Source organism: Nicotiana attenuata, chromosome 6 (assembly GCF_001879085.1).
Source record: "Nicotiana attenuata strain UT chromosome 6, NIATTr2, whole genome shotgun sequence".
In the NCBI taxonomy this organism is placed as follows: domain Eukaryota; kingdom Viridiplantae; phylum Streptophyta; class Magnoliopsida; order Solanales; family Solanaceae; genus Nicotiana; species Nicotiana attenuata.
The window spans coordinates 5,156,801-5,171,611 of record NC_031994.1 but is presented as its reverse complement, the minus strand read 5'-3'; the positions used below and the strand labels follow the sequence as shown (position 1 = coordinate 5,171,611).

Below are 14,811 nucleotides of genomic sequence, written 5' to 3'. Positions count from 1 at the left end.
TTAAGGGAAGGAAGTCCTTAACTTATAGTTTTAAGTTCAAAACTTAAGGACACAAAGTCCTGAACTTGGACTAACTGAAATTAATCATATTACCATGATTTTATTTTTTCTGCTACAGCTATTTTCTGATTTATTCTGGTAACTTCAGCTTGCAGATCCTTCTTAAAACTCTCTGATAATCTCTGAATCAAAAAACATAAAAAAAAAAGTGTCGTAAGCAAAAAACTAATCAAATAAAAAACCTAATGCTATTCAAAGACAGAAAGACATACTCTAACAAATTCCTTAAGTATGGGTTCATCAAATTGTGTGGAAGAAGGCCTTGAGCTTTGATCTTGTGAAATTGGCTCCTCCACACTAAGAGGCTCTGTATCTTCTTCTTCAACAGGAATAAATGGTGACACCTCGATCAACTTATACAACTATTATATGACAAAAAGTAAACATAAGTTTTCAGAACTAAAACAAATAAACAAAAAAATAGCTAGTAATTACATTAACTTACATTTTCATTATGGAAGTATTTTTTACAAAGAGAATCAAATTGTGTACATAACATCCGAGGATAACCAGATTCTTGGAAGTTCACAAATTATTTTTCCTGGAAAATAGGAATTACTTCCATAATCCAAACACAAAAGGCAAAAGGAAAGCCAAGTATAGTGTAGCTATCCTTGTCTTTATCTTTGTCTTTCTCTTTCTCAATCTCATTCTCATTCGGCTTCAAACAACTCTTCAATGATTTTAATAGCGTGTCATAAGAAAGAGAGCCCCAGTTGAAAGAAGAGCAGAGTACATCATCGTCGATAATTTTCATTATCTGCTCGGACACATTCCTATTCTTCCGCTTGCCCATCAAAACAGATTCAACAAAATAAATTGTTGCCAACTTCACAGAATCATCGTCGCTGCCTACAAATGACGAAGTTGTACCATGTCGGTGACTAGAAATAAAATTAAACAAATCACCCAACTCAATTTTATCCTTTCCGGGAAATAGACTTTCGAAAGCCTATTCTCTTTCTCATGTAAACCTTTGATGTCCAGCGAGGAATAATACTTCAAACCAGTAATTAGATGAAATGCGTCACGTATAAACTTAATTTCACGGTCAAATACTTTGAATGTCATCGAATCAGGGTCATTATTCACAATATCTGAAAGCAATATACAGTGAATAAGTTTACCACAGAACTTCATACTTTGTAATCGAAAGAAGTTGCCGAAAATACCATCCCTCAACTTCTTCCACTGACTGTTTGACAAAAAACTTTTAATTGTTTCCTTATACTGTAAATCTCCTTTCCAATACACCATAAAATTACGCCAATCATCAAACTTGAACACACGATCTCCTTCCATTATCACACTACAAAGAAGGAAAAAGAAAACAATGGTTAGTACTTATAGTTAGTTGGAGGGACTTGGTCCTTAACTTCAAGTTTCACGTAAAAAAGTTAAGGACAAGCAGTCCTTAACTTAAAGTTTAAAGTTAAAAAGTTAAGGACAATAGGTCCTGAACTTCAAATTTGTAGTTCAAAAGTTAAGGACACTTGGTCCTTAACTTCAAGTTTCAAGTTTAAAAGTTAAGGACATGCAGTCCTTAACTTTGAATTCCAAGTTCAAAAGTAAATGACACTTAGTCCTTAACTTAGAGTTACAAGTTAAAGAGGTAAGAATAGGCAGGCCTTAACTTATAGTTTCAAGTTCAAAAGGTAAGGACACTAGGTCCTTAACTTCAAGTTTAAAGTTAAAAAGTTAAGGACAGGCAGTCCTTAACTTATAGTTTCAAGTTGAAAAGTTAAGGACACTTGGTCCTGAACTTCAACTTTCAAATTCCAAAGTTAAGGACACTTAGTCCTTAACTTCAAGTTTCAAGTTCAAAAGTTAAGGATACTCAGTCCTTAACTTTGAGTTCCAACATCAAAAGTTAATTACGTTGTATCCTTATCTTTCATGAAAACAGTTAACTAAAAATTCAGAAACACAGTAAGCTTACGAATTTCTACGACTATTTTTATAAAAGTCCTTACATAATCAAATATATTGAATCAACCACAAACACATTACACATTTCAACACCAAAAATTTCTGAATAACAGCATCACAAAAATACGCTACTTTTCCGACACTAAATCAACTTATAATGATCATTTGTGAAATTTCACACATACTTGACAGGGCATTGAACGCGATTACACATATAGAAAAACAAAAATGCATAAAAAAGAATTACCAGTTAGATCGATCGATTCAGAGAAGATGACAGAGAAGATGAAGAAGGAGAAAGATTAACTGAAGCTCGTTTGCATGCGAGGATGATACAGTAGCAGAGAACACGCGAACTTGCCCCTCTCTCAAATTTCCCTCTTCTGAATGAAAGAACAAGGGTTTTGGGCCTTTTGGCATATAAAGGAAGGGTAAAACAGTCTTTTCCCTATTAGTAGTGGCTATTTTTGCTGAGCATTATAATTAGTGGATAAAAATTAAAGACACCCTTAATTAGTGGCTACTACACGCCATTTTTACGAATAACGAGGTGTTAGAATAAATTATCATTATATAAAAATAAATAAATAAATAAATGAAATAGGAGAATCCAGTCCACGTGCTATTATTGGAGGATGGGACCAAATGGTCTCGTGATAAAAGGAATTAGGGAGTGCATGCATGTGGAGTGTGTCATTGTAACGATAATTTTGAAGTGTCAGAGGCATTTTTAGGGAAATTATACTAATATAAACTCTTCCAAAAATAATAAAAGATAATATATATATATATATATATATATATATATAAATTAATTTTACTCATAATTAGTGTATATTTTTTTATATATTTAGCTAGTAAATTAATAAATTTTTTTGATCGACCAAATGTATAACTTGCCATATTTTTTATGGTTCTTATACCTAAAATTTGGTATCCGCATGAAGGCCCAATTAATATGATTTTGTATCAGGTAATGCTCATTAAAAATAAATATTTCTTACCAAGTCTTCATTTTCAACGCTCAACCTAAGACATCTAATTAAGAATAAATTATTTTTATTTATTCTATCACAACTGTTAATATACATTAAATGTGATAAAATAGAACACATCAATACATAAATCCAACGTATGTGGCGACAGCAACTGTTCTTATCTTTCTCTGTCCTTATTATGTAGATACCGTGTTTCTGTACTTGTGTCTGTTTACTCCCCTCCCCCATGTAAAACCTACTATTTCAGATACGTATCTAAAACAATGATTTCAATCAATAAATACTAGTGCTATTTTTTAAAGAAATCTTTCATTACCTAATTATTGTCGAGAAATTTTATTTTGTGTCTCACATGCCACATCATATTTATGTGAGGTTCTTTATTATTTGACATGTGGCCTCAAGGGGTTCCATTTATTTATTTTAAAAATAAAACTAAAAAAGGCAGTTTAAAGTTCCATGCTTTTTTTCCTATTTGATATCCTTAAACTAAGGACAAAAAGAAGTAATAAAATAATACTAATGTAAATGGCAATAAAATATTTTGTCTTTCAGAAGTTAATTGACGTGTCCAACAGAAGGTCATATTTTCCCTCCCGATCGGCACATGAATTGTGTCGTTGAAGAAGGGAAGCAAATAAATTTTTTTTTTTTTGCTCAAATAATTAATTTGGAGGACTCACATGCTGTCGATGTGTGCTGTCAGAATAGTTTTTCATACACCCTATTTAATAAGTCGATTACTTCTCTAAATCATCGATAATATTTTATCATAAATTTTGACATATTTAATTATCATTTAACACAACAAGAATTTTATTTTCCCGTGCTGTCAACGCCAGACGACTCACCCTCAAAGTAGAATAGAGCTGGTACAAGCTTGGGAAAAGAAATCTCGTTTACTGTCTCTTGTATATGTACTCAGGCCATGAATTAGAAAAAATTTAGAATGATAGAATATGGCTTTTTCCTTTTCTTTTTTTGAGTCCACTGATTCTGAGATTATTGTTATACAAAATTCTTCATGCCCAAAAAAAACAATTTATAATGTAGCATAATATTAGCTTCTGAAACATAAGTGTTGATCGGAAGGGAATCTGTATCACGTTAATTAGCTTCTAAAAGACAAAATATTTTATTACCATTTTTATTGTTATTTTACTAATTCTTTTTGTCCTTAGTTTAAGGATATCAAATAGGAAAAGTATGGAACATTAAACTGCCTTTTTTAGTTTTATCTTTAAAGTAAATAAATGGGACCCACAAGTCCACTTGTCAAATAATAAAGAGCCTCATATAAGTATGATGTGGCATGTGAGACATAAAATAAAATTTCTCATTATTGTCAACTAAAATACATTTCCCGTTTAACTTATAAATATCGAATATGTCTTTTTCATAGGTGTATTGAGGATTTAAAGTTTATTGACTTCTATAACAAATTTAAGTTAATGTATAGTAATAATCGAACCAACGAACTGGATTGTGAGCTAATATTCTTATGTGTTTAGTAATTTCTTAATACATGTTCTGAAAAGTTATTGTGTTCACGTAAACCCATATCTAATACTATTATAGATGTGTGTGTGTCCTTGATTGATAGGATAAAAGAAACACTTCATGAAAAAATCGAACAAGTTTTTTTCTTGTATGGTGAAAGTTCAAAGTGAAAATCTAAACTCGAAAGCATACGTTCGTTTAGAAGTGCTACTTCATCTTATAAATGGGCCGATGGTTTATTGGGCTTGTACTGTCCAACACCCCCCCTCAAGCTGGAGGGGGAGAGCACACCAAGCTTGCCAAATAGATAATGATGGAGAGGACCAGCAAGAGACTTGGTTAATATGTCAGCCACTTGTTCAGAACTGGGAACAAAATGAAATGAAACCAGGCCAGAATGCAGACTGCCACGAACATAATGGCAATCAATCTCGATGTGTTTCGTACGCTCATGAAAAACAGGATTCCGAGCAATATGAAGTGCTGCCTGACTGTCACAATAAATAGGTACAGGAGCAGATATCAACGGCCCAAGATCAGCCAGAATCCTTATCAACCAAGAAATTTCAGCTACAACCATGCGCAAGGCACGGTATTCTGCCTCAGCAGAAGATAATGAAATGGTGGGTTGTTTCTTACTCTTCCAAGAAATAGGACAGCCACCAAGTGTGATCTAATAACCAGTGACAGACCGGCGAGACTGAGCACAAGCAGCCCAGTCAGAATCAGCATAGGCCATGAGAGAATAATCAGAAGAGTTGGAGAGTAAGATACCAAGATCAGGAGCAGCAAACAAATACATAAGAACATGGATAGCAGCCATCATATGAGGAATTTGAGGAGCCTGCAAGAATTGGCTAAGGTGTTGCACAGAAAAAGCAATATCAGGCCGGGTATGTTGAAGAAAATTCAACTTCCCAATGATCCTCCTATAAGTGCGGGGATCAGATAATGGTTCACCCATGTCAGCAACCAACTCGATGGAAGGATCAAGAGGTGTCAACACAGAAGAGAAATTCTGACACTGAAATTCAGCTAGCAGATCAGAAGTAAACTTCTGTTGGCTCATGAGAAACCCCTGAGAAGTAAGAGAAACTTCCAAACCCAAAAAATAATGAATGGAACCCAAATCTTTAATCTTAAATTGTGCATCTAGGAAGGCTTTAACACTGTCCAACTCAGAAATTTCATCCCCGGCTAACAAAATATCATCAACATATACAGCCAGCACAGTAAGAGAACCAGCAACACATCTTGTGAATAAGGAATAATTATTTTTGCTAGAAATGTAGCCTCTAGAGAGCAAAGCTTCAGACAGCTTAGAAAACCACTGTCTAGAAGCCTGCTTGAGGCCATACAAAGACTTCTTAAGCTTGCAAACTAGAGGAGAAGTAGAGAAAGACTGTGTAGAAGAAGCAGAAACTTGCTAGCCAGGGGGAATTTTCATGTAGACCTCTTCATCAAGATCCCCATGAAGAAAAGCATTATTGACATCTAGTTGGTAGACTGTCCAACCCTTTTTGGCAGCAAGGGAGAGAAGGCATTTAATGGTAGTAAATTTAACCACGGGGGAAAAAGTCTCATTGTAGTCACTGCCCTCTTTCTGAGTATCCCCTCTAATCACCAACCTAGCCTTGTACCTCTCAATAGAACCATCAGACTTCTGCTTGATTTTATATACCCATTTGCAAGGAATGGGCTTCTTGTTGGGAGGAAGAGGGACTATGTCCCAAGTGTGATTAGCCGCAAGAGCTTCAAATTCCTTTAGCATTGCCTCTTGCCAAGCAGGATGGGAGGCAGCCTGTTGGTAAAACTGAGGCTCATGCAAATGCAATTCAGTGGATAGCTTAGAATTAGGAGGGGCAGAATACTGAGCATTGGAACAGACATAATCAGAAAGATAGGGAGGAGGATTAATCACCCTAAGAGACTTCCTAAGGGGTGGAGAAGCACAAGGTGCAACAGAGGAGGGAAGAGCAGGAAGAGGAGTAGAAACAGGAGCAGAACCTGGAGAAGAGGGGGAAGTGGACACTGATGGGGCAGAAGAAGTAGGAGAAGAAATGTCAACAAATTCAGGAGATGGAGCTGTGAAAATAGGAGAAGAAGGGGAAGCATAAGGAAAGACAAACTCATGAAATACAACATCCCTAGAGTAAAGAATGGAATGAGTGGATAAATTCAAGAGTTTGTATCCTTTCTTTCCACAAGGATAACCAAGAAAGATGCAAGAAATGGCCCTAGATTGGAACTTATCCCACCCAATTTTAGGTGAAGTGGCAAAACATAAGCAACCAAAAGACTTGAGATGATCATAGGAAGGAGGGTGACCATGGAGTTTTTCATAATTGGGAGATATTATTCAAAACAGTAGAAGGGAATCTATTGACAAGGTAGGTAGCAGTTAAAACGCAATCACCCCAATATTTGGAGGGAAAGTTAGATTGAAATAATAAAGCTCGAGATGTTTCCAGTAGATATTTATGTTTTCTTTCTACAACCCCATTTTGCTGTGGGGTGTGTGGAATGGTGGTCTGGTGTAAAATACCTTGGGAAGAGAAGAAGGATTTGGCCTCAGAACTAGTACCAAGCTCAAAAGCATTATTAGATCTATAACTTTGAACTGAAGTGTGGAATTGTGTGATTACCATAGAAGTAAAGGCTTTAATAACAGACAAAGCATTACCCTTGCATGAAAGGAGATAAGTCCAGGTGACTCTTGTAAAATCATCCACTAAAGTCAAGAAGTATCTAAAACCATCATAGGTATTAGTGTTGTAGGGTCCCCAAATGTCAATGTGTAATTGGAAAGGAGCAGATGTGTGGATGGAGCTATCAGGAAATGGTAGTCTTTGTTGTCTAGCCATAGGACAAATAGAGCAAATAAAGGATTGTTTAGAAGAAACCTTGCTGGAAATAAAAGGAATAGACTTCATTCTAGCAAAAGGTATGTGGCCTAGTCTCTGGTGCCAAAACAGATCAATTTTATTGATACTAGAAATTGAATTACAATGGGGAGTAAGGGGAAGAGGAGTTACTGGATTAGGTGCAGAAGTAGAAACATTACAAGAGTGATTATTAACAACAGGAGAAGAAGATGCAGTAAAATCAGAAACATTGTAAGGAGCAGATGGAACTGACAGAGATGGTATCATCAAGGTGGAGAAAATACAGACCATTAGTAGCTTTACCAATTTCCAGTGGCCTCTTCAGAGAAGGGCCCTGTAAATAGCAAGTAGAAATGGTGAGTATGGAAAGACAATTAAGTTGAAGAAGGAGTTGATCTACTGAAATCAAGTTAAATTGAAAAGAAGGCACAAGAAGAACATTATGCAAGGTTATGTCAGCCTTAAGGTGTAAAGAGCCAGTTGAAACAACCTTGACTTTATATCCATTAGGATGAGTGATTAAAAATGGCTTAGGTAATGGTTTTAAGTTGTGAAGAAACTGTTTATGAGGTGTCATGTGGTTAGTAGCCCCAGAATCTAAAATCCAAGTATCATCACTTAACTGAGAAGATGCACAAACATGAAAATCAACAGAATTGACCATAGAACTTTTCAATAAACCTGCAAAGTGAGCAAAGCCAAAAGTTTCTCCAGAAGAACCATTGTTGTTGGTACCAGGAGAAATATTTGCTTGCTGTAGGAGAGAGATAAGATGTTGATATTGCTCCTGGCTTAGACCATGAGTAGATGAAGTCCCAGGTTAGGAAATAGGAGCTTGAACTGAAGATTCAATGGATGAAGTGTCAGCATGAACACATGAGGCAGACCTTTTTGACCGTGTGAACTTGAAATCAGGAGGAAATCCATGCAGTTTGTAGCATTTCTTAATGGTGTGTCCTGACTTTTTGCAATACTTGCATGAAACCCCCACACCTTGCCCAGGCTTTCTTGACTCAAACTGAACCCTTTGATTAAAACTTTTCTGATTACCAGAAGGAGCAGAAGATGCAGACAAAGAAACTGGCTCATTGGAGAAGCTTGGTGTGTGAGAAGATTCCCTCTGTTTCTCATCATGTTGTAACATAGAATAAGCTCTACTAACAGTGGGGAGTAGGGACATCATAAGAATGTTACTCTTAACTGTAGAGTAAGATTCATTAAGGCGAGCTAAGAACCAAAAGAGCTTGAGTTCTTCAATAAATTTGGGTAAGGCACCACAAGAACAAACAGGACCCACATATGCAGTACTCATTTCATCCCAAAGACTTCACAACCTAGTAAAATAAGATGCAATATCTGAAGTCCCTTGAGATATAGTTCCAATCTCCCTCTGAATTTGGATGAATTTAGATCCATTAGACTGTCCAAATCTTTCATTTATATCTAACCAGATTTCCCTAGTAGTGTCGTACCCCAATACACTGGTAGCAATATCCCTAGAGAGAGAATTGGTGATCCAAGCGATCACCATGTCATTGCACCTTTCCCAAAAGGGATAATAAGGAGAATCTACTAAAGGTTTATCATGCCGACCATTAATGAAGCCCAATTTATTTTTGGCAGACAGAGAAACAAGCATACTTTTCCTCCATGCAACAAAACCAGTGCCATCAAACGGAGGAGAAACTAAATGAGTACCAGGACTATCCGACGGATGGACATAGAAAGGGTGAGAAGGATCTAGACTAAAAACAGCAAAACCCTCAGATGAAGTGTTCGAAGACGTGGTTTCAGCATCTATGGTCATGATAGCAGCTAGTATTTCTAAAATCAAATGATATTTCTAAGGAAATTTCAAACCAGAATCATATACATGCAGTAACAAATAGGAATGAGAGTAGATAATACCGCTCTTCTTCTGAAATAATGAGAAGTTGTTTAGACTTTGAGATCCAGTCAAATCTCCATGAATAGACTCAGAAAAGCTTCATCCTTGATGAAATCGACCAGAAAATCCACATTAATATGTAAAAACCCCAAATTTTGGAATATTAGGGTTTGTATATGAATCCGAAAATTTGTGAAACTAAGCTTGAGGGTAACATCGCTCGACTCGCATAAGAGAGCTGATACCGATCCTTGGCTCTGATACCATATTAAGTGAAGAAAAACTCGATCACAGTACAAAACTCCATTATCGGAGAAGAAGAAATGAGAGACGAAGAGAGAGAAAATATCTGATCTTGTTGAAAATGAAAATGTCTTTTCTTATCCCATTATTCTAGAAACATCTTTTTGTCTACATACAAGTATAAGTGGCTATCAAGTAAAAGTAAAATGTGGCTAGCTATTACAAAAATGTGTCTACTACATGTAAGAGTGTATCATGTACAAATGTGCTACTTCATCTTATAAATGGGCTGATGGTTTATTGGGCTTGTACTGTCCAACAGATCTTTGCCCGATTTTTTTGTTTAACTCACTCATTTACATTTTTGTCATTTTATTGAAGGTCGAGCTGGGAAAATTTCACATAAGAACAACTGGGATCCCTACTTTTCAATTTTATAGCCCATATTTCAGTTTACAACCAACTAGCCTAAAAATAATAGGCTAAGATTCAACACCCAACTCCAATAAATTCTCGAAATTACTATTTAATTTTTAAAAAACATTTCTCAAGCTTTTAAGTTAATTTTTGAAGAGAAATTTTCATAAAGCACTATCTTTTAGTAGTAATTAGCCATATATAGATACCATTTGCTATATTACGGATTGTAGATACCTTTTATGTGGTTATAAGATGTATTTGATGTATTTAAGCTATTTTATTCATGAATACAGTAGCAAAAATAGGCGTGAATCAAGGAAGTCCAGCTAATCAGTTATTGTATTCGAGTGTATTCGACTGTATTCCTGGAGTGAAACATGGGATTACAGCTGGACAGATTATTGTATTCGACTGTATTCGGTTGTATTCACGGCGTGAAATAGGGGATTACACTGTTTTTAAAACGGAAAGTGAATCAATTAACATAATAGACTCCTAATATAACTCAACAAACTCAATTATAACACACAATTTTTATTTTCAGTTATAAAAAAGATTCTCAACCAAAAAATACCCCAAAAACATAGCAATCTTCAGAGAAATTATATAATACGTCTGAATACATAAATTATATTAATTAAAAAGAACTTATGAATACATTCATGGCATATAGCCAGACAGTGAATACGATGAAATACATAGAATACAACGGGATACATTGAAATACAATGAAAAAAAAGACAGAGAATATAATAAAATACATGAAATACAGTGAGATACATTGAATTACAATGGGGAAAAAAAGAATGAAGCACACTCTCAACACAAATATAGCGTCCAGATGCAGAAGGAGTCTCGTAGAGAAGTATGTGGGCAAGAGCAACATCCTTAACATACACATACGCCTGGACTGAATTGGAGTAAGTTTTAGCAGAGCTAGTGAGGTACTTTAGGATGTGAAGAACACTCGCATTCACTGTTGGTTGAAGCAATGGTCCAAGCACCAACACTGGATTGATCACCACTAACCAAGAACCACGGCGGAAGGATGGGAACCCTGGTGTAACTGATTTTAATTTTAATGAGATGGGGGAAGAGAATGAGATGTATCAAAGTAGAGAGAAAGAAAATAGTGTAACTGATTAGCGTATTTACTGGCTTAGGGCTAGGAGGTAACCAAAATTAAACATTTTGCTATAAACCTTAAAAGGTATCTATAGAATATAATTTTTTTAAATGGTATTTATTTAAAATAAATAAGGTGTTAACTTTTGCTATAGGAGGTAAAAATTCCATTTTTGAATCAGCAACTATAACTCAAATATTAGTTCAACAAACCAAATCCATTTGAATGGTGAAAATTAGATTTTTAACAAGCGTAAATATGTGGGTTTAGATTCCGAATTGGATTTTGTGAGAAATTTGGAGTGGGTATTATTTAAAATTGTTAGAAATAGTATAAGAAGGTAGTATATAAAATTTGAAGTCATTTAATTGAGATTTGGACTGGTTTTGAACAAGAATTGCAACTGAAAATCGTGGAAGAAGTTCGTCTACAAATGCTTGTATAAAGGTGTATAATAGTGTATAAGATGTGTTTATATACCCTTATACACTATTATACAAGATTATACATAATTATACAAAAAACTGACTTCGTCTTCTTGCTTGCGTCTTTTCTAAAATTTAACTCAAATCTTGCTCAAATCTACTCAAAATCACTTCAAATTGAAATTTTGAACCCCTTTTGATATTTTCAATCAATTGGAACAGCACCCAATCCAAAAAACTAACAAACTCAAAGAAATCCTATTTTTGAAAGCAAAGCTTTAAATAGCCTTCAATGGTGGACTTCTACTCTTCAATTTCTTACATTGCAACCACGTAACACAGGGGGAGAAGCAGTAATGGCGGACGGCCCCTTGAAGCATATGTAGAAGATGTGAGAAGAAAAGAGAGTGAAACACAAATTTAACTCCATAGATTTTGAATTTGCTAGTGCTTTCAAAATATGTACAATATGGGCTAGGTCGGATAAAGCTTAAAAACATGTGCTTTTTTTGTTATAGTGTGATGTCAAGTGTATTTTCTTGTAATTCTTTCTTCTCAGAACCTTTTAATTAATTCGTACTTCTTTCATAGAATTTTTTCTCCTTTTTCTTATAATCTCCATTATCTTGAAATTACATTTCAGCCCCAATTTGATTTTATTGCAAACTTATATTCATCTTTAATGATCCTTGTTTTCTCGTTTCAAGAGAAAAAGATTCTCTCTTTTTTCTCGCAGAAATTCTATAAGTAACCAAAATTGCAACAAAAGAAAAGGTCAAAATTCGAGGTTATAAATGGACAAATTGCCAAAAGGACAGAAATATTATTTTTTTAAGATCAAATTAGAAATGGATTCATTAATTTATAAAACGATAAATATGAAGTTCTCATCATAATCGTCCTAGCCAGTACAAAAAAAGAAAATGGAAAAAAGACAAAAAGAAGTTTATATCATTGCAAGAAAAAGAGCACCCAATATTTGAGTCACAGCATGCATGTCTATATAAATCATAGTTACAGAAATATTGGGTAAGATTGCGTGCAATGACCCTTGCGGTCCGGCCCTTCCTCGGACCCCGCATATAGCGGAAACTTAGTGTACCGGGTTACCCTCTTGATAGGTCAATGATACTGCTATTTATAGATTATGGCCCATTTGGTTTAGCTAATTTGAAGTAGCTGATAAGTATTAGGTGCTGAAAAGCACTTTTAAGTGCTAAAACTGATTTAATAAATAAGCAGCTACGCGCTTGGGTACAAGTGCTGAAATTGATAATAAGTTGCTGCAGTATTTGATAAAAAGTGATGATAAGCTCTATTTCTGTTAAAATGACTTAAATAACCTTAGAACTGTTTACACTTATAAGGGCGTAATTTTTTCAAAATTTTAGATTCCAGATCGATTCAAATACACAATATTCTATTTGTCATTTTTTTTAAATACAACTGTGCTTAGATAAGATAATTTTTAAGATAAATATAATTTATTTTATGATAAGCATAATTAATAAATTGACAAAAGTTTCTCAGTAAATAAACCTAAATAGGACAAATTATTTGAAGAGAAACAAACATTGTCTTCATCACCACAACACTTAGAAAGCAATACACCAAAAATTTGATATGTCCTACATAAAGTTCAAAGATTAATACACAATCTCATAGATATAAGTACGCAAAAGAACAGAGAATTTACTTATCTTAAATAGTCAATGAGAATTGCAGACTTGAAGGGAGGGGGGGAGGGAGGGGGTTAGGTTGTATACTTGAGGCAGTGAGTATTGATGTAGGAGTTTTGTTCTAAAAAGAATATTTTTAGGATAAAAAAGTAAAAATCTTGGTCAAACTTAAAGTGCTTATAAGCTAAAAATTCATAAGCTAGGGGTGACCAGCTTATGGCTTTTGGCTTATTTTTGACTTATAAGCACTTGGCTTATAAGCACTTTTAACTTTACCAAACGCGTAGACAAACCGAAGAATGCTTATAAGCTAGTTTGACCATCTTATAAGCTTAGTCAAACACCCTCTATGACTGCTCTTGTTAGGTGTTTGTTCAGATTTTCTTACCATAATTGGTTTTCCTATTTCATGAAGGAAAGGACAACATATTAACCATAATTGGGTTTTTCTTTTCCTAGAAGGAAAATATAATTCTTCCATATTTGGCTAGTCCCTTTTCTTGTAGGAAAAGGTTTGGAGTTCTATAAATTGAGGATCCGCCCTTCTCATTTAGTAGCATCCACAATGTAGCCATATGGGGTTTGAGAGTCGTGTTTAGGAAGAGAACTTTACGGGACAAGTGTTAATGTGTCACTTGTATTTGCCTCTACGTGTGGTTGTTCTCTCGATATTCTGTACTCTCTTTTTATATAGTGGACTGCTCATCTCCGCCGCGGAGTAGGTCAGTTGACCGAACCACGTTAAATGTTTGTGTCTCTTTTTGTATATTTCTTTTTTATTGTCTGATATATCGTTGTTAAACGTTTGTTTTGCTAGCTTCCGCATGACACTTCCTTTTCGGATCCTAACAAGTGGTATCAGAGCGAGGTTCAAGACAAGTTCATCTTGGCGGGTTCAGTTCTAGCCGCAACATATTTGACGATAATCATAATTTTTGTCTAAGAAATTTGACCGGAGTGCTACGCACGTTGAGACAAACTTTGTAGTGGAGATTTGGAGATGCAACCTGTTGAAGGCCATGTGAAGAAGGTGGATCAAGTTTATTGTCAGAAAATTCAGGCCAAGGGGGAGAATTGTTAGGTGTTTGTCCAGATTTTCTTACCATAACTGATTTTCCTATTCCATGAAGGGAAGGACAACATATTTACCATAATTGGGATTTTCTTTTCCTGGAAGGAAAATATAATTCTTCCATATTTGGCTAATCCCTTTTCTTGTAGGAAAAGGTTTGGAGTTCGACAAATTGTGATCACTGAAAATCGTGGAAGAAGTTCGTCTACAAATGCTTGTATAAAGGTGTATAAAAGTGTATAATAGTGTATAAAATGTGTTTATACACCCATATACAGTATTATACAAGATTATACATAATTATACAAAAAACTGACTTCGTCTTCTTCCTTGCGTCTTTTCTGAAATTTAACTCAAATCTTGCTCAAATCTACTCAAAATCACTTCAAATTGAAATTTTGAACTCCTTTTGATATTTTCAATCAATTGGAGCAACACCCAATCCAAACAACTAACAAACTCAAAGAAATCCTATTTTTGAAAGCAAAACTTTAAATAGCCTTCAATGGTGGACTTCTACTCTTCAATTTCTTACATTGCAACCAGATGACAGGGGGAGAAGCAGTAATGGCAGACGGCCCCTTGA

At 34.9% G+C, this 14,811-nt stretch overlaps 1 protein-coding gene across 1 annotated transcript; it reads right to left on the bottom strand.

The window, feature by feature from the left end:
• On the bottom strand, nucleotides 8,700-9,179 carry LOC109227595. The gene has a single exon (XM_019392794.1). It carries the CDS (start codon nucleotides 9,177-9,179, stop codon nucleotides 8,700-8,702), a length of 480 nt encoding a protein of 159 aa, XP_019248339.1.